We start from the raw sequence: 20,741 nt of genomic DNA on the forward strand, positions 1-20,741 counted from the left end.
TTTCCAAAAGACCAAAAAAGTGAAAAAGTATATTTTAACAAAACGCATTTGACTAGCAGGTCGAACAACGAATGTTCTTAAACCCTGCTGACTGCCATGGCGATTGCCAAATAAACGGGTCACAGATGTAACACAATGGATCTTAATTATAAATTTAATACCAAACAGAAAACAATATATATATTTATATAATATATATGTATATGAAAGTTTCCTGATATTAACATATTTTGTCCCTATATATTCCTAAACTTAATTTTAAGTTGCCTTCATTCTGTACTTTCATCCATGAGTACAGAGATGCATAGGCAATAGCATTCCAATTATCAATGGCTTATAAATACTTCTTTATGATCACACCTGTTCAAAATACATATGTACATCATTTTGAACAATGCAACAGTTTCAAAGTCACTGCAGTATAACTGAGGAGAGGAGTCTCATATTCTTCACCATATGAAATATATCGTTTCCAATGCAACTGTATTGCACATTCCAATTATCTATTATAAGTTCCTTTTAAATGTATGGAATGAGTTTTGTCACGTTAACAAATTGCTTGAAAACAAAAGGTAGAGGTGAAGTGATCTGTACAGGCCTATAGGTCACAACTACTCATGTATAATACTTTTAATTTTACAACAACTAAACAAATAATATTACAATCAAAGTGAATTTGAAGATGTCTTTTACATTGCAGATGTCCGAAGATGACAGAGCTAGCCATTAATAAGTGTAATTCACTTGATGATGTGACATTACATCGTCTTTTTACAGATAATCCAAATATAACCTGTCTAACATTGTCTGTTTCTGATCATATAAGGTGAGTAGGGGAGATAATCAAATATTACCTCTCTGACATTGTATTTCAGCGCATACGGTTGATAAGGGGAAATAATGAAAAAAATAAGCTATCTCACTTTGTCAGAATCTGATCTTATAGGAAAGGTAGCGGAAATAATCCAAATATCTACTGTCTGACATTGTTTCTGATTGTGAATATATTCCAAATATTACCACTCTTACATTGTGGCTGATTACATGAGGTAGGTAAGGAAGATAATCTAAATATAACATGTCTGACATGGTCATTGTCTGATTTCATAGGGGAGATAATCCAAATATTACCATGGTAAGATAGGGGAGATAATAAAAAGAAATACCTCTGGGATTGTCAGTGTCTGATCGCATAGGTTAAGTAGGGAAGGTAATGTTAATATAACCTATTAGACAGTGTCTGATCTTATAGGGAAGTAGGGGAGATAATCTAAATTACATCTCTTTACCATCGTCAGCATCTGCTCTATAGTAAGGGAGGTAATCCAAACATTATCTATCTTACATTGGCTGTGTTTGGATATACGCCTGAGGCGGCCTATGGTTACCCATAGGTATCTTTGGGTACCCATGGTTTGATATTTTGATATATAGAATATCAAACCAAAGGTACCTATGGATAACCATAGGCCGCCTCTGGCGTATATCCAAACACAGCCAATTGTCAGTGTATAATCTTATAGGGTAGGAAGGGTAGTCCAAGTTTTATCTTTCCGCTATAGTTTATATTTTGGTCTTTTTAAGTAGGTATGGAAGATAATTGTAATACTACCTGTCTTTACATTATCTGTCATTAAGTTGATTGGACATTTATTAGGGAAAATAATCTGTAGAAGGTATTTCGTAGTAAAAAGGTTAAGTTACCTTTGCTTCGTTTCAAAAATTTGTTTTCTAATTATTTTATTCAGATGTATATCAGTGCCATCAGGATTGACATCTTTCAGTATTACTGCTCTCAAACGACTGCAATCAATAACTATGGAAAAACCAATCAAAATCCAGCATCTCAAACTCAATAATCTTATAAAGGTAATTTTGCTGAAATTAAGATCAAAGTAATTGACAGTTTACTACAAATTTTTAGTTTTTAGGTATGCTTGTATGTTTACAGAAAGATAGTATTTTTTGGTATCTGTTCTACTTGTTACAAACAATCCCTTGATGTAGAGATAACAAATGGGAAGTGATAGAATTCACCGTTTCAGAAATAAAAGGATTATGAGTAATTTCATCGTTGGAATTTCAAAATGAAAATAACGTCAAGCCATTGGTTGGATAACCATTGTTTAGGTTGTTTTTGGCTTATCACAACATTTAGTATAAACTGAAGAAAATTTCGTTCATTTTTCATTAGATTTTTAAAAAGTGATTTGCTTTAATCAATATAAAAAAAATGGCGATGAGGTATGATTACCAATGAGACAACTATCCACCAGAGTCCAAATGATGTGAATGTAAGAATTTCTTTTCTTGGTATTAGATATGTTTCAATTGAACAGCTATAAATCCTTGATCACATATCTGTTTCAATTGATGTTTATTCAAAATTTAAGTTCCACCATTGGCATTACAAAAATGTCACATTTGTTATAACAGCTACACTAAAATTGATGGTTTTCCCCCAGCAACATGTGGAAATATCTTACCAAATAAAGACTACACATTAGTGCATGCAGAAAATGAACAAACCTCTACACACTGATTCTCTCCTCAGTACATATATCATATTTGTTTTTTGATTATTGTTTTGTACATAAATCAGGCTGTTAATTTTCTCGTGTGAATTGCTTTACATTTGTCTTTTCAGGGCCTTTTATAGCTTACTATAGGGTATGGGTTTTGTTCATTGTTAAAGGCATTATAGTGACCTTTAGTTGCTAACTTCTAAATCATTTGGTCTCTGGTAGAAAGTTGTCTCATTGGCAATCGTACCGCATCTTCTTATTTTTATATTGTACACATTATAAGATATTCACCAATAAGTTCGAAAAATGAGTGAAGAAAATTCTATAAACATTGATAAAAAACAAAGAAATACTTTAAATTAATAATAGAAATGCTTACAAAATTTGTGAAAGAATTTTTTATAATTTATGGATGCAATGGTTTTTATGGATTAACCTGTTGATAATTTAACACAATGATTATCTTTTCAGTTTACTCCCTCAAGCAGAGTTGACATACTGAAGACATGTTCATCAACACTAACTAAACTAGAAGTTAGGGCAATTCCAAAAGAGCAAGCATTGTGCTTAGAACTACCTAACTTAGAATCATTAACTCTTGATCAAGGCATAGATTTAGTTGAATTAGGTATGTTCCATCAATGATTTTAAACTATGTAAATGAATCTAGTCTGTCTCTTTAAAGTTGTGAAATAATACTGCTCATAAGATAGAATTTGTTATCTTACAAAACAACAGATGATGGATTGATTGGTGTTTAATGCCACTTTCAGCACTATAGGCTGTTTTGTAGCAGTCAGTTTTTATTGGTGGAGGAAGCCGGAGTGCTTGTCGAGAACCACTGACCTTCAGCAAGAAAACTGACAATCCTTTTCAAATAAGATTGGAGTCGAGCTCACTTGCCATGTGCAGGGTTCAAACTCACCAAAACAACAGATGGAACTGTTGAAGAAAGTTAGGGATTAATAAGGGTTACTGTAAGATATGCTAAGAAACTTTGCTAAGTAGGAAATGACTTTTTTGGTATTAATTGGTATAACATAATTTTAATTTATTTGAAAGAAAGTGTAGGCATGAAAAAAATATGATGAATGATGTGAATGAGACTGCAAACCAACAACACAAAAATACATCTAAAGGTCAACACATCTACTGCTATAATAAACAAGTGTATATACAAAATTTATTTCTCTAAATCACATCTCTTAATCACATATGTCCAGAAAAGTTTGATTGAATATAACAAAAATATTAAAGATCTGTTGTTAACTCAAAATTAAGAAAAAAAAAAAAAAAGATAAACTAAAGACAACCACTTTCTTTATACAGAGAATGATGACATATTAATATGCATGGATTTTGTAACTAAACTGATACTATTTCTTTAAACCATGTGGTTTTATATACAACATTTTTATTTTACAGAAATTTTCTGCCCAAAGTTACTATACCTTCGGATACAGGTAAATACTTACAAATTTGTTCACTGATTTAAGATGATTTATCATATTCTTAGCATTAATGATAGTTTTTGCATATGTGTAACGAGCAGAAGTAACCTAGCCATAAATTTTCACCCAGGCTGATAACCCCATATCAGCCCAGTGTGACGTCACATGGTCTGGCTGATATGGGGTTATCAGCCTTGGTGCGTTCATACATCGGTAGTATATGATAAAACGATTTATACATGTCCTTTTCCATATTGGCCAGAGTGTCATCTATAGACCCATATCAGCCCTCAACTAATGTCTCTGGCTGATATGGGGGTCTCGGGATGATAACCGGGCCGATATGGAAAAGGCCATGTATTAAACTGTATGTATATACATTAAGTTGCATTATTATTATGCAGTATTTTTAACAGGGCATTATATATGAAAATTACACTTAGCGCTTTACAACATAATGTTAATTCACATATACAAGTAATCACAATAAAACATAAATAAAAAATTGTTGTTTGAATACATGTTTTTCAAAAAAAATTAGTATCTCTATTTACCGTTGGACTTGTCATACCTGAACTTTGATGCTGTGTCTGCATTATGTACTGTTTAGAAAAACAGATATTTTTTTATACCTCTGCTATTCTGTGGCTTGGGCATATTGTATTACCTATGTCTGTCCTTTTTAAATCCAACAGCAGTTCAGACTTTTTTCTGTACATTTGATCTGAATTTTGGTTTATTGGTCTATAATGGTGAATAACAGATAATTTTGAATGGCCTACATTCCAAAGAATTACAGCCCTTGGACTTCATTCATATCATCTAAATCCTTAATTGATATGATTACTCTTGGAAGTAAAAATGTGTCATTATTCCACAAACCTTCAGAAATGCCAAGAAATATTATTTGTAATTAGAGTTTTTTTTATTATTATTTACTTATAGGGATGTCCTAGACTGAATCACATGTTGTTACAGCTAAACAAGTTATCTCAGCTACAGGTTAATCATAGTTCTCCATTACTGGCCCTCAAAACCATGGTTTTACATGTATTACATGTTCAGCATGTTGCCAATGTTTTAGCTCATGTAAGTAGGAATATATAATATTGACATATTATTCAAATTTAATACATATTTAACAAACTTACATAACATTGTGTAACTTCTAGGACACGTAATTGTATATTGATAAACTTTCATGACATTTAAACATCTAGGGAGGATCAGTTTGGTGTGAACAAACCTATACACTATTTGAAGGGCATTGTATAGTCAAGGACAATAACTGTGTTTGAACACACCTATATGACACTGTTTGAAAGTCTATGACAACAGATTTGTATAAACTTACTTAAGGTGGTACCTAACACTACAGGGAGATAACTCTGTAAAAATCAGCTAAACATTTTAATCACGTTGTATTGTTTAGGAAATATTAAGCTTCTCAATGATCACAATTAGTGTTTGTCAAACTGCTATATAACCAATGAAATTTTTCTGATAAAGTGGTTGGTTCAAATTTTTTGAAATTTTTATAATTTTGTCAGAGGGTCAAAGTAAACATTTTGTCAAAATTTTATGAAAATTAAACGAGCCAAATTAATATTAGTCAAGGTGTTGGGTACCACCTTAAATGACATTATCAAAACAAAAAGAGGTGGAAGATATCAAAGGAAGAATCAAAACTCAAAGTGGAAAAGAAGCTGACAAAACCATAGCAAAAAACGTGAACAAACTAGAGTTTATTAAACATATTCAAATATCTAGCACAATATTGCATGAAGACCATTTTAGTGAAGCAGACTTAGTACATTACACTGTCACTCTCAAATTTGAATGTACTTTGAAGTATTAGAGTTGGAAGAAAATGAAGACATTTTCAGAACCATTTGATTATTTTTTCTATACCGGTAATCCTTTTTTTCAGTATTCACCTAACCTGACCACACTTGAATTTAAAGGCAGCTATGTAACAAAAGGTAAGTAGATAGATCTTGCACATGTTATTTTTTTATTGAAATTATGCCAAGTGTAATGGCAGTTAATTTTTAGCTTACCTTGCCCAAAGGGCCATGTGAGCTTTTCTCATCACTTGGCATCCGTCGTCGTCAGTCGTCATCTGTTAACTTTTACAAAAATATTCTCCTCTGAAACTACAGGGCCATATAAGCGAGAGGTTTGGCTAGCCATAAAAGCAGGTTCAACCCCACATTTTTTCTTAAAATGTCCTGTACCAAGTCAGGAATATCGCAGTTGTTATCAATTAGTCTGTTTCTTTGTTTGTAATATTATGTTGCATATTTTTTATCATTGTGAAAATTGCATAGGTTTGGCAAAAATAAAAACTTGCATTTGAAATTTGATAGCATTATTTGTATGTAGCATTTTGAAATTGCAATAATTAATAATTATTAATAATTAATAATAATTAATAATTAATCTCACATATTCTTTAAAAAAGTGATCTTTTCTCATCACTTGGCGTCCATCGTCTGACGTCCGTTGTCTGGCATCCATCGTTAACTTTTACAAAAATCTTCTCCTCTGAAACTACTGAGCCAAAGTTAACCAAACTTGGCTACAATCATCATTGGGGTATCTAGTTTAAAAAATGTGTCTGATGTCCCGGCCCACCAACCAAGATGGCCGCCATGGTTAAAAATAGAACATAGGGGTAAAATGTAGATTTTGTCTTATATCTCTGAAACAAAAGCATTTAGAATAAATCTGACAGGGGTAAAATTGTTCATCAGGTCAATATCTATCTGCCCTGAAATTTTCAGACAAAGCAGACAACCCATTGTTGGGTTGCTACCCCTAAATTGGTAATTTAAAAAAAAATTTGCAGTTTTTATACGACGGCAAAAATTAAAAATTTTTGGTCGTATATTGGTATCACGTTGTCGTCGTCGTCAGCGTCATCCGAAGACAGATGGTTTCAGGATAATAACTTGAGTATAAGTAAATAGAAATCATTAAAATTTTAACACAAGGTTTATAACCACTAAAGGAAGGTTGGGATTGATTTTGGGGGTTATGGTCCCATCTGTTTAGGAATTAGGGGCCAAAAAAGAGGCTCAAATAAGCATTTTTGTAGTTACCAGACAATATCTTGTGTTAAAGTGTATGAATCTTTCTGAAATTATACCACAAGTTTCCATACTATAAAGGGATGGTTAGGATTGACTTTGGGGGGTTATGGCTCAAACCATTTAGGAATTAGGGGCAAAAAAAGGGGGAAAACAAGGGTTTTTCCGGTTTAAGGACAATTGAGACAATTTAAAGGCAGTGTAAGGGGGTAATCCAAATCAATTTAAATAACAATGTTTGATTATCTCCCTTACACTGCTTGTAAATTATGTATTAAGAAATGATGATTGTCTGAGATACTGACCATAACTTGAGGGAAACAATTATTTTTTGGAATAAGGGAAAGGGGGGAGGTGAAAAAAATTGGAGGGCGACAATTTTTCTCATTTCAGATTTCAGAAATTAAAAGAAAATTTCTGCAAATATTTTTTTTTGGGGATTAATATACAACAGCATAGTGTATTGAACAAACGCAAAAAAACGGGGTAAATTTTTTTTTTTTGGGGGGGGGGGGGTCAATTCGCATAGTGTATTGCACAAAAGCAAAAAATTGAATATAAATTCAAATCATATAACCAATTTGAAGTTCTTTGACTACAGTTATTCTGTGTCAGAAACCTATTATGTGTCAAAAATTTAATTACAATCCAAATTCAGACCTGTTTCAAGCATGAATATTGTGTCCATTTTGGCCCCAACTTTTCAGGGTTGGTCCAGTTGGACATCTGTGGTCGTATACAACTGCGCTCAGCGAAGCAATTTATTGATTATTATCTTGAATATTATTATAGATAGAGATAAACTGTTAACAGCAATAATGTTCAGTAAAGTAAGATCTACTAACAAGTTAACATGACCAAAATTGTCAATTGACCCCTTAAGGAGTTATTGCCCTTTATAGTCAATTTTTAACAATTTTTCGTAAATTTTTGTAGCCTTTTACAAAAATCTCCTCTGAAACTACTGGGCCAAATAGAATCAAACTTGGCCACAGTCATTATTTGGGTATTTAATTTAAAAAATGTGTCCGATGACTCTGCCTGACAACAAAGATGGATGACGTGGCTAAAAATAGAACATATGGGGTAAAATGCAAGTTTTGTGTATAATTCTGATAACGGTTATAAATAGAGGAAATCTGAAAAGGGTAAAATTGTTCAGAATGTTGAGCTCTACCAATTGTCCATATATGTCAAAACTGTCAGACGATTTTCTGTAGGAGTTATTGTCCTTAAATGACAAATTTTACCACTTTTTTCATTTTTACCTATTATCTTGTAAACTTTAATAGATAGAGAGAAACTTTAAATTGCAAAAATGATCAGAAGGACAATTTCTACAAACAAGTCCTATTGTTGAAATCGTCAGTTGACTCTTTATTAGAGTTATTGCTCTTTGATGACGATTTGTACAATTTGTTTTGCGTTTTGGTCTTATATCTTAAAACCTGATAGAAAAAAACTAACATTAACAAAAATGATCAGCAAGACAAGATCTACAATTCAGACAAATGGCGGAAATTGTCATCAACTCCTTATTGGAGTTATTGCCCTTTAATGACGATTTTTACCATTTTGTTGTGTTTTGCCTTATATGATAAAAATTATAATAGATAGAAACTGAAATAATCAAAAATGAAAAGCAAGACAAGACCTACTAACAAGTCAAATTTTGCTGATATAATTAGTAGACTGTTACTCTTTATAGGAAATATTGCCCTTAAATTATGATTTTTTTTTAACCCTCTTTTGTGTTATGAGCAAAAGCTAAATAAGATAGAGAGAAACTAAACAGAATTCAATGATCAGCAATAAAAGATAAAAAAAAAACAAAGATTTTTGTTATTAATTCTATTCTCGTCTACAATGTTGGAGAGTGTCATTTGTTGAATATGCATATAGACCAAGGTGAGTGACACAGGCTCTTTAGAGCCTCTAGTTTAATTTACTGTATTAATATCTTTATTTAATTTACTACTTTTACTATTGAAATAAAGTTAAATATGTTGTTTTGTTATCAATGTTTCAGAGTATTTATGTGAGCTTGGAAGAGCCATAGACAATTTAGTAGTTGTAAATTTATCCAGTTGCAACCTGAATCAAGATTTAGAAGACTGTAACGGTTCCTTGGTTCTTGATGGATCTGAATGTGGAAGAACTCTTCCATTAACTGTGAATATGCACAATGAAATGGATGTTGGATGAAATCATATATTTATTCATATTGTTGAACTGTTGATAATATTAAAAGTAGCAGCTAGCATACTTCTGAATGAAGTCTGGGTTCAGTTTGTTTGCACAATCATATTTTGAATGTGTCTTAAATATAGGCTGGTTTAAGACCTAAAAGAAATAAGGGGGTGAGTGGGGAGATAGATAATATGATTATTATTAGTATTTTATATCCACCACTAACATTTTCCATTGTCTTATGATATATACTCTGTTTGTACTTATAAAGTCAAAATGCTATATAGATAGCATGACATTTACTTTACCATTTGTTAAGACTGTCATGGTGTTGATCACCTGCTTAAATCAGTCACTTTGACCTACATTTTATGGCCGAGTGATTTTTGATAATTTTTTCATTGAATTCCACATTTTCTCATTGTAAACATAAATCACTTTGATGCATAGATCATTGGTTTTTTTTTACAATTTTAGAATGTAGTTACACATTTTCTAGATTATTTTTTTAGTGTGGTGTCAATTTTGTTTGTTAAATTCTAAACACAGAATGTATTTTTGAATATTTTTGAAACATTTTATTGAAAAATGTAATGCCTCAGAAAGATACTATTTCAAAAGAGTCTCATTTCCTGATTATTTATAAGCACCTTGCTTTATTTGGTCAACTGGCCAGCATTGCAGAAATTTTAAAAGTGTGTATTGTTCTACCTATTTCAGCAATAAGTGTAACCAGTATTTGACTCTCTTGTCTGTTACTTTGTTTTAAACATTTTTGGAGTCAAGAACTATATCATCATACTTACAAAAAGAGCAGTAGAATTCAGATGGATCTAAAATTGACCTATTCAAATTATTGGATTTTAGTTAAATATTTTGATCAAAGTACAGCAATTGTTAAGAATAGTGTTAATATTAGATTGTCTTGAAAATCTTTAGATGGCATTAAAGTAAGTCTGATACATTTTCTTAATAAATTATTTGAAAAATAAATAGAATTATTTTTACATTGAATAGAGAAGTTGAATTGTATGAAATAATTATGCACATGTTTTTTATCGTTTTTAATTATTAAAAACTGTTGTTGAAGTTTTATTATATTGTTATTATCTGAGCAGAAATAAAATATGAGAATGAACTGGTCTTGTATTTTGATTGAAAACAAACAAGTCTATTATAAAATTATTAGCAATATCCATCCGAAAATTACATTTTGACCATTTTCACTTTTGTTTTATTTCAAACTTTATCAAATTTAGAATTAAGAATTGTGGTTTGGGACTCTGCAAACATATTAATAATTTTCACCTTCATGGAACTTCAATCTTCAAAAGTTAGTAATTTTTTAAATGTCAAAAATCAAATTTCCCTGATGAGTGATCATGGTAGTGTACTTAATTCAAACTTCACCAAATTATTAGGAATCCTTGTCTTGGGGTCTGAATATGTTTGAACTGTGTTCACTTTATTTGTTGTTTCAGAGTTATGTAGTTTTAATTGTCAAAAACTAGGTAATATTTCATACATGTATGTCTGAAAGTAACTAAAGTATGTTTTCATGGTTTTTTTGTCGTAGTCCAGGTTTGCCGTTTGGTGTTGAAAGTTTTACTGTCATTATTAAAGGTTATTCCGGTAATTTTTTTTCTCATGTATCTTCTTTTCCCTTAGATCTATTGAGCTCTTTGATTACATACTGGGATGTTGAAACTAGACCATTACCATTTGAAATAAAGTTATTTTTTGGCATGTGTGTGCATCACTATATGGTGATATACAGCATACTATAATGATGACATTTGACCTTTAACTTGAGATCAATTTATTGTTTTCCCTGAAGGCTTGTCTTGGTCAGAACTTATGTAGACTTATAGTAATTTTGGCTGGTGGATTAAAAACCATATAAAGCGAATGTTTGGTATATTATTGTGACTCTCATATGGACAGTTCTTATACCATTAAGATATTTGTGGTTCTTTTTCTCATACAGCCATATCTGCTCTCATTTGGATTTGAAGGAAAGACCTGTATTTTATTTAATTGAAATTCAATATCATAGTTAAAAGCTGAGAGAAAAAGTGTTAATAATAACAAGAAGTTACATGTGCTGTCATGCAAAATTTACCACCACTCTTACTTAAGTCATACAAAACATTCAATGTTCAGTGGGTATGATAAAAGTTCATAGAACATGTATTGTGAAACAGGAAGGGACTGCACATTAGATCTAAAAATCACTTACAAGGTACATTTATCAGTATAAAGTTCCAGACCAATTATCAAACAACATGCATTATGGTGCTTAGCATACCCCCCACTCGTAATTTTAAAAATTGGAAAACAGGAAGTAGGTGTCTGACAGATCCTAAAAGTGCTCACACGTTACAACTTATCATTGTCAAGCTGCTGACCAAATATGAAATTATTGTGTTATGTAGTACTGGAGAATGTGTGACAATAAAGTTCATTCAGCATATTAAATAATTATCAGCAAAATCCGATAAATTGCTCAAACTTTACAATTCATCCATATCAAGCTGCTGACCAAATATACAGTCATTCTCTTCAGTACTCAATGAGAAAAGTGCAACAGAAATATTTGTCAGACAAACAGATGGAAGGATAAGCAGATGAAGAAGGTGAATGCAGGGTATAATAATTCCTAAATACAGAAGCTAAAATGTAATGAAAGGACAGATGGACAAGGTGATTGCAGTTCAGTTATAACAAGCATCAATATGTTTTTCATAATAACAGTAATAAGTCAATTAAATATATCATCTCTTTTATTGAATGGTTTTCCTTTTTGTATGCAAATATATATATAAACACAAAACATCATTGAACATTAAGACTTGAGTGACAAAACAAGGCATTATTAACAAATAAAAGCTAAAAAAGTCGATTTTTCTAGAAAAAAAAAAACTGTGTTAAGAAATGTACAAAATCATAAAAGTTACACACTATAAAAGTAAGGATTTTACAGTCAAGATATTTGTTGAAAAAAGACATTATTTTTTTCTTTATGGTACAAAACCCTGAGTTAAATTTGATCGAAGACAAAATGAGCCATATGAACTTAACTACTTAGTAGATGTGGTGAGACATATAGACATTATTAATTCTTTATTAATCGGTATAACATGGGTGTTGATGTCTTTATTTTCTATACTTAGTAGATATGTCAATTTGGAGTTTGTACTACTATCCTTTTCTCTACCAGTTTCATCCTTCCTTATTAAAGCTACTTTGCTGATGAGACAAAATTTTGGACGGAGGGATATTTCAGACATAAAAATATTAAACAATCCAATTAAATGCAATTTCATGTTATAATATAGTAAATGTAGCACTATCAGAAACAGTCAATGCTAACACTAAGGTTTCTTGAAATTCAAACTGGTAATTATAAAATCATTTCTACATTAAATCAGTCGTTTTATATAAAAGATACAAATCATGTTTTAGTATAGTCTATCACCCATGATAACAATGCGACGTCATCACTATATACTCTGATTCCTCAAACATACAAAAATGTAATCAGTTTCACTATTTCTAAAATAGAGAGGGTAATTGGCTTTTCTTTTGCACAAATATGTCTTGTCTCTATCAAACTAAATTATACATTAAAGATATATCTTTATACACATAAATTCTGAATATTAATAAAAAATCTTGGATATTATTAAAAAGATCACAGATAGGTTTTTAAATGCTCCATAAACCATGAGGTAAAAATGTTCTCAATTGTAAACTGTTTTTATAATTAACATAAAATTGTAAACCAGTCAATAATTCTATATCCCTTAATCTGGCCTCATTGTCTGTCAAATAGTCCTCTGCACTCTGAAAATAAAAATATCATTTGATTTTCATTTTAAAATCTTCACAAGTTCAAGCAGAATTAAATTATATCAGTTTAGATGACATTTAGTTATATTTTTTTTAATATACTGAATACTAACGTTGAAAGACTTGTGTCACCTTCATGCTCAAAATAATATAAGCAGAAATGGTGGTCAACATTTTGGTATGTGTTACCCTAAATCAAGTCGGATCAAAATTAAATTAGTAGGTGTACAACTTCAAGTTTGGTTCAATTCTACAAGGAGTTGCAGATTAACAAAGTGATATAAGCAGAAATGCATATTTTTTAATTGAAAGCATGAATGTATTAGATTTAGTTCTCAGTGTCATTTTAATATTTTCAGATTGTCAAATATATCCATTAGACCATTGGTTCATTTTACCAGTCTGTGATCACTTTTGTTTAGGTTCTGTCTGCTATATCAAAACCCTTTTATGACGAAAGAGCTGATTGGTTGATATTTATTCAGTTATCCCATAAAAAACATTTTATTTATACATCAGTTACCATAGCTCACAAAATTCTTCATTACTATATTTAGGCACATGTTATTTGTTTCAAATCTTTTATTAACCTCTCAAGATTTTTCCTGCAGTAATTATAATGTTTTACGAAAGAAGATTCCCTATGCTTTTAGCCAATAAGAAAACAGAAGTTTTATAGTCATATAATATCAACTATCAACTTATTATTACTTGTTTCATTGCCATGACAATATATGACCTTACCTGACAATTATTATCATATTGTATGTTAGGTAAAATAAATGACATGGTCCTGAGACTGGAACACAAATTTAAATTGGACCCTGAAGTATCACATCTAGTCACTATAAGAAAAAGGTGACTAGGTATGGCAATGTCTGTATTGTTACCATGGCTACAAATACAAAACAAATTCTTAAAATCTTGAAGCCATTTCATTTATAGAAAAAAAAAAAAAATCCAGAAATCAACTAAAGGTCAACATTTAATTATTTGGCATCAACAAGTAGTTACAAATGAAACAAAATATTATCATTAGTCCAACTATTTAATGAATTATGCATAAGAATTTCAAAAGTGTATGTTATATGTTGATTACAGCTTGGTGGACTGTTAGTCCCTGATGGTATCTTCAGTCTAGTAGTCACAGCTTTGCAACGGACATGATTAACAACATACATTTTTTGATAAATTCAGAAATTATTATGAAAAACCAAGGTTCTAACTTCCTCTGGTAAAGTTTACCTTAGATGGTTTTAGCTATTATATTATGTCCATAGTATTTATACATCCACAGCTTTCAAATTTTAGGTTTGAGCATTCCTGATGAAGGTAGATCCAGAAACCCCATCAGAGGCACCAAATTTATAAAGTGTTATATTTACATGTAAAAGATAAAATATGAAATATGAACTTTCAATAGGTCAACCTTGCACATGTTTTTTTTTATTTTCTTTGCTAAATTTTTTCTGAACGAATTGTTAAGACTTAGATATCCAATAGAAATATACACCAGTGTTCTTGTGTAATGATCCTATTATAATCATAATACATACAATTTTTTAATATATTTCTGTAAAATATCTGTTGTGTCAGCTTGGCCATTATAATCATAATCATATGCAGGACCTGCTATAATGTTTACTGCTTTGTATTTTGCCGACCACTGATTAATTTTTTCTTTCAATTTATTCCAGATTCCTGAAGAAAAATAGTTGAAACCTTAAAAACTATTTTGATTTAAAAACTCTTTTTACAGCATAAAAATGCAATCATTCATAGTATTTTTTGACATTTTGTGTCAAGTTTATTTAGATTTTTATCAAAGAGCTAGGAAATGAAGTCATGGCCATAAGAGAAGCCACTTGCATATACACTAATTAAAAAAAATCTGTTGCTACTTTAGCTAGCACCCTGTTGTAGCAAGCATATTTTGACCTAGCTCCCAAAATTATGTGACATTATTACTTTCTTTTTTCAAGTTAATGGTCATCCTGTTTGGCAGCTTGTCTGTGCAGATGTTTAGTTGTGTATTTTACTTTTTAAAGACATGTGATCTCAATAAGCAAAGAGGAGGTTGGTGTGTATGTAAAACTGATTGTTCGTCTTTGCTTAGAGAAGTACAATGTTGGTGACAGGCGGTCTGCTGTACTGTCTAATATTTTTGTTAATTCTTGTCATTTTTATTGTGTATAATAATGCTACTGTGGATTAATCTATTTTTTGTGGATACCAATTTTCGTAGATTGTGGAAAAGTGTATCTTCATGGATATAAGATTTTGTAGTTTTGCCAAATCTCCATACAAGCCTATAGATAATTTGATTTTCGTTGAACATTTAAATTTATGGTTTACCTTTACCCAAGAAATCAACAAAAATAGATTGTTGTATTCCTCATATCCTGTATCATTTAAATTCACTACTTCTTCAGCACCTATACAGTTTAACCTCAGAATAGTTAAAACTAGAAATTTTGCGCGCAAGGCTCATAAAATGATACCCCCAGTCCCTTGCAAATCTATGATTTGGTAAAGGAAACCCCAAAAATGATTCTGATAAAAAACAAAATAAAAGGTGCACTATATCATTATATTGTTAAGAATGTTTGAAAAAGTTTCATTAAATTATGATTAAGGGTTTAGATGGAGAAGCTGTAACAATAACAATAGAGCCCTGTACTTACAAAAAACACATGGCATGTACTGATTTTTGTTATGAAAATGATTGAAAGTAATGGGCAAATATTCCTTTCTTACCCATATAAAAGCCTTTATAGACAGGTAAAAATACTGATGATAATCTGTTATAACCCGTCTCTTCTTTGTCATCTGAAAATAAAATGGATCTATTGTCAATTGTAACATTATAGAAGTAAAGGCATACTATATTTTAATTTCTTCATTTTTCAGATCATATTTCTTTTTCAAATTTTGCATATTAAGTAATAAGTTTAATATTTTATCACAATAACAGTAACAACTGAAGAACCTGAATCAATTTACCTGAGGTAATCCTTGTGCACAGTAAGATTTATTTTTGCTTAGTGTTTGTAAGCTATAATAACTTACCTGAAATCATAAATGATGCCCAGGTAAAATTATTAGGCAAGTTACTATCAATTGCACATGTTTTGTTATCACTAGAAAGAGTATCTGTCCTTTTGTCTGGTAACATGCACCCAGGATCTAGCTCTCTGGTAGTTGACTGCAAAAAGAGCAAAATTCAATTGAAAATCATATCACAAATAATTGTTATTTTCAAAAGCTTGTAAAAAACATGAAAACACACAAGGAGAAATTATTGTAGTGGTTGAATCTGTGTTTTCCCCTTCATCTACAGAAGTCACTGCCATAAAGGAAAGGTAAAAATCTATGTTGCACAAGAAAGATGGTATAGGGTTTTAGAGGTGGAAATCTTTTACAGTTGCAGAGATATTTAAATAGTTCATGATATGAGGGTGCGAGGCATGACTCCCTTGGATAAAACCTATAGTATACTGGAAAGGTCTTATTATGTTAATTTAGAACATATATGGAGATGTGAACAGTTTTTTATCCCAAAAAAACAAGCACTATGGTGCACTAGACAGATCATGCCATGGCAAACAAGGATGTATATAGCTTTGGGGTGGACACAAAAATGTCATAGAAATCTCAATTATTTGCACTTGACGTCAAAGGTCAAGGGATCTAATTTGATTATAGATTTTGTTATTTAACAAATGTTGAGGCAGTTAAACTCTAATGTAATTAAATAACTACTGTTCAAACATTTGATATAATATTTCTGAAAAGTTGTTGATTTAATGTTATCATAGCCCCTATATCATCTTTGGTATCTGCTTTTTCCATTATTATGACTTATTTAGGCCACATATAGCTCTTTACACTCTCTATCATTCATGAAAACATAAATAGTTAGTTTTTCATGATTATGACCCTCTCAGCAGGTAATGTATACCTCTAGATAGTTAATACATATATACATATAAAACTTGATGATACTCACATTTTGACCAATAGTGTATGATATCCAGGCAGGACTTTTTAGATTTCTATCAAATCCAGTGATATGTGATGACTGATATAACAAATCTACAGATAATCTAGGATATGTCTGCAACACAGGGATACCTAAAGGTGTGTGTCTTGTTTCTGTGCTGTTCCTGTTGTTGGCAGACTGTAAATAGAATTTAAAGACAATTCACAATGCTGCACAGCTTTCATTTACTTTATATTTCGATCACCAAAGAGAGTCTTAAAATGTAGACCTTATATTAAATAACACTGATGAGGTTCAATTAAAAGGTATCTTATCCCCTTCAAATGAAAAACACATGATCCCTTTAACAGAAAAAGAAATTGATTTTTTTTTGGGGTGGTGTAATATTTGCAATTTATAAACAAAAATCCTTGAATTCTACCCTTGAATGAAAGACATGATGGCAGATCTCTCTTTTCAAGACTCAAGGCAGTTTAGAGCTTTAATATATTATTGCCTAGACATTTATCTATTGTGTAAGAACCTATATTTATATCATCCAAATATCTGGATGCATGCTGTATGCACATCTTTCATTTTTTCATGCACTCTTCTTCTGTCTGTTCTGTAATCTAATAATCCTACATGCACATATATCTCTTGTTGAAGGGTCTTTTCCAGTTATTCAGCTGTAACCTATGTCTTTTGGTTTTTTTTTAGATCCTGTTGAAAACATCTTAAATACAGATACAAAATATATTTCATTCAGTCAGATAATGCAATATGCATATTTCAGCTCATGCGATCAAACCTTCATTTAAAGAAAAAAGTACCTTGATTATATTTCTAAATGATGGACATCTCTTTAGACATTCTGATGACAATGTTATATTGATTGTATCAGTGATAGTTTTGTTGTATACATTGGTGGGAGGACTTGTCATTGTAACAGGTGGTTGTCGTAGAAGTTGATACAAGGATCCTTGGGTTCCATTGTTTGGTGCAGCAGTTATATTCAATATAGCTGGAATATTTATAGGTAAAATTTTAAGTAAAGAGAAAGAAAAAAAACAACAACAACATGTATGCTCATTGTGGTCATTTGTTTAAATTGATTTCATATGAAATTACAACACTTTATTATCATCATACCATTTGATAGAAAATTCAATTCAAACTAAAAACTTTTATAGTAAGGAATTTGAGTTTTAAATCTTATAAATCTGTAACAATTGCTATTTGAAAAGATATCATATGTATTAAATCTTGTCTTTGAATATACAGAGGTGATTACTCTTACTGTATTACAGCTCTACTATACTATATCAAATATCATTAACATTATGATAAGTTGCTTCAACAACTTGCAGGAATCTTAATATATACTTCTCACACAATTCATTAAAAGTCTATTTTATTAATTTTCTTTATAAAAAAATTTATTTAAAAAAAAAAAAAATTTATTAACATATGGTGAAACATAATTCAAAGTAATGACTTTGGTGCTGTTTTCTATATGTGAAATCAGTAGAACAAATACTAAAGAATATCACACAGGTATCAGCCCTTACAATACCTTGCCATTCTAGTACAACTTGAGGGGAGATGCATGTTTGGGCTAACTGATGTAACATTTGGGCTAAAAATATGTTACGTTTGGGCCAATGGCAAGTCTACATTTGGGCTAAATTTTAAAATTTACATTTGGGTTAATCCTCCCATGTACAGGTAAATTACATGTTAAATATCTTTATTCTAATTATAAATTGATATTCTATAAGTTATAAAGGATATTCTAGTAATAACATGCTCTGGTTTTATGTACCCATTACGTTGAACGTTTGTGCACGTGAATGATCACCACAGGGAGGTGAAAGTGGGATTTTGAGAAACATAAGTCTCTATAGCATTAGATATTGTTTACAACTAGGAATGACATGAAGGTTTAAAACAACTATAGGATAGAATATAAAAAGTTTCCTCAAAGATTGGTTCAGGCTGGAACATTATATATTGTCAGTATTCTTTTCCCAGGTTCAGGTCCTGAATTTAAAGCTAACAACCATAAACAAATATAATCTTGTGATACTGCCTGATCTAAACTGTAAACTCATTTCTATAAAGTGGTGTAAACTTCAAGTTCTTTTTTTTCAAACAAGCATGGTTTCCCAATGACCAATTTTATTTAGGTTGTATTTTTTAAATAATTTTTTAATACAGATCTTATATATTTCAAATCAAATATTGATATAGGTATAATGTTAACCTTTAAATTACCTGTACAGATAAACACAAATAATTAGCCCAAATGTAAACATGACAGTAAATTTTTAGCCCAAATGATACCATGGCCACGCTTGTGATTTAGTACAAATGTCTTGCCCCCAACTTGTGGGTGTGAGTTCACTGGACCAAACCACATGTATCAATCCACGGAATACATACCAGACATCAAATTGTATAGCTCAATATTCTCAAATGGTTCTACTATTAGATTCTGTTTAAAGGATGGCCCATGTGCCAAAAACAAAGCCTGAAAAAATCAAAATTGTTAAATATTATATGCAGGTGGTTTAGAGGTACTTCTATCAATATTTTTTGTTAAACTTGCTACTGAGTTAAAGTTGGTTATTCATTGTCTTCTGTGAACTACCATTTTGCTCCAAGCATAAGAGGAATATTATTTTTAGTTGATCATGAAATTCAATTTTAGTTTTTTCAGTGCACAAAGTAACAAATGGATACATTCACAGGACATTTATTCATAAAACTAAAAATTATCTGAGTTATCTCCCCTTATAAGAAAAAGTTTTCCAATTTTTGAATCATTCTGTATGCACTATTCACCCATTTTATATGCAATTTGGTACTCATGTTTATATTTCTTCAATAAAAATATAGCAGTTATTAATAGATATCAAACAGTATCATTCAAATCGATGCTACAGACAATCTGGTCTTTGATGTAAGTTGTGTTACTAAAGATTTTCCATTGATTATAAAGAAGCCATTAAAGCACTGTCCCTTTGATATATTCCTTGTTTCAGTTCTAGTTATTTATGAGATGTTGTCTCATTTATGTCCATCCGATATTTATTCTTTCTTTACTGCCAAAAAAGATGTCTCAAATAATCATCATATACAAATAATATTTAATTGAAAAAAGCGAATGTTAGCAGTTAAAAATATATTTTACTTACGTTCATAGATTTATATATGTTATCATATCCATGGTTTCCACCAGCACAGAAGCGCTTCTTATAACCTGCAAGTGCTCTACAAAAAATTGTGAATTCTTTAATAAAGCTCCATTCCATAATATTTTCATTCTTTATTCATCAATGCATACCTTCTAGGACTGTTTAAATTATAGGTTGATTTAGGGCTTAGAACTCATATGAGCATTGATATGCCATATTCAAATTCATTTTCACCAAATTCAAAATTTCTTGTGAACAAAGTTTAATTTTTTTAATTTTTAATCAATGCCAGGATCACATTTTATTTACATAAATATCAGGGGCTCTTTTCATAAAAAATCTTATAACAAAAATTGATTGGAAGTCATACTGAAATGTTCATCACTTAAGAGTTTTTTTCTCGAAAGAGTTTTTGTGATATTGATCACAAGATAAGAAAAGACTATTTT

At 30.7% G+C, this 20,741-nt stretch overlaps 2 protein-coding genes across 2 annotated transcripts in view; one reads left to right on the plus strand and one right to left on the minus strand.

Annotated features, from left to right (window-relative positions):
- LOC127700498 (uncharacterized) overlaps positions 1-10,396 on the plus strand; it is a 32,214-nt gene extending 21,818 nt beyond the window's left edge. The window contains exons 17-23 of the mRNA XM_052204034.1: positions 701-826; positions 1,749-1,869; positions 2,997-3,153; positions 3,951-3,988; positions 4,922-5,065; positions 5,907-5,958; positions 9,098-10,396. Coding sequence (XP_052059994.1) covers positions 701-826; positions 1,749-1,869; positions 2,997-3,153; positions 3,951-3,988; positions 4,922-5,065; positions 5,907-5,958; positions 9,098-9,273 — 814 coding nt within the window. The 3' untranslated portion in view covers positions 9,274-10,396. The remainder of the gene's footprint in view (positions 1-700; positions 827-1,748; positions 1,870-2,996; positions 3,154-3,950; positions 3,989-4,921; positions 5,066-5,906; positions 5,959-9,097) is intronic.
- Positions 10,397-12,023: 1,627 nt separating this feature from the next.
- Positions 12,024-20,741, minus strand: part of LOC127700068 (uncharacterized) — a 75,875-nt gene continuing 67,157 nt past the window's right edge. The window contains exons 46-54 of the mRNA XM_052203563.1: positions 20,293-20,368; positions 19,538-19,625; positions 17,926-18,116; positions 17,120-17,290; positions 16,180-16,315; positions 15,868-15,939; positions 14,667-14,811; positions 13,855-14,005; positions 12,024-13,104 (exon numbers count right to left, since the gene is read on the minus strand). Of these exons, the coding sequence (XP_052059523.1) occupies positions 12,967-13,104; positions 13,855-14,005; positions 14,667-14,811; positions 15,868-15,939; positions 16,180-16,315; positions 17,120-17,290; positions 17,926-18,116; positions 19,538-19,625; positions 20,293-20,368 (1,168 nt within the window). The 3' untranslated portion in view covers positions 12,024-12,966. The remainder of the gene's footprint in view (positions 13,105-13,854; positions 14,006-14,666; positions 14,812-15,867; positions 15,940-16,179; positions 16,316-17,119; positions 17,291-17,925; positions 18,117-19,537; positions 19,626-20,292; positions 20,369-20,741) is intronic.

This window comes from Mytilus californianus, unplaced genomic scaffold (genome assembly GCF_021869535.1).
Source record: "Mytilus californianus isolate M0D057914Y unplaced genomic scaffold, xbMytCali1.0.p SCAF_1, whole genome shotgun sequence".
Taxonomy (NCBI): Eukaryota; Metazoa; Mollusca; class Bivalvia; order Mytilida; family Mytilidae; genus Mytilus; species Mytilus californianus.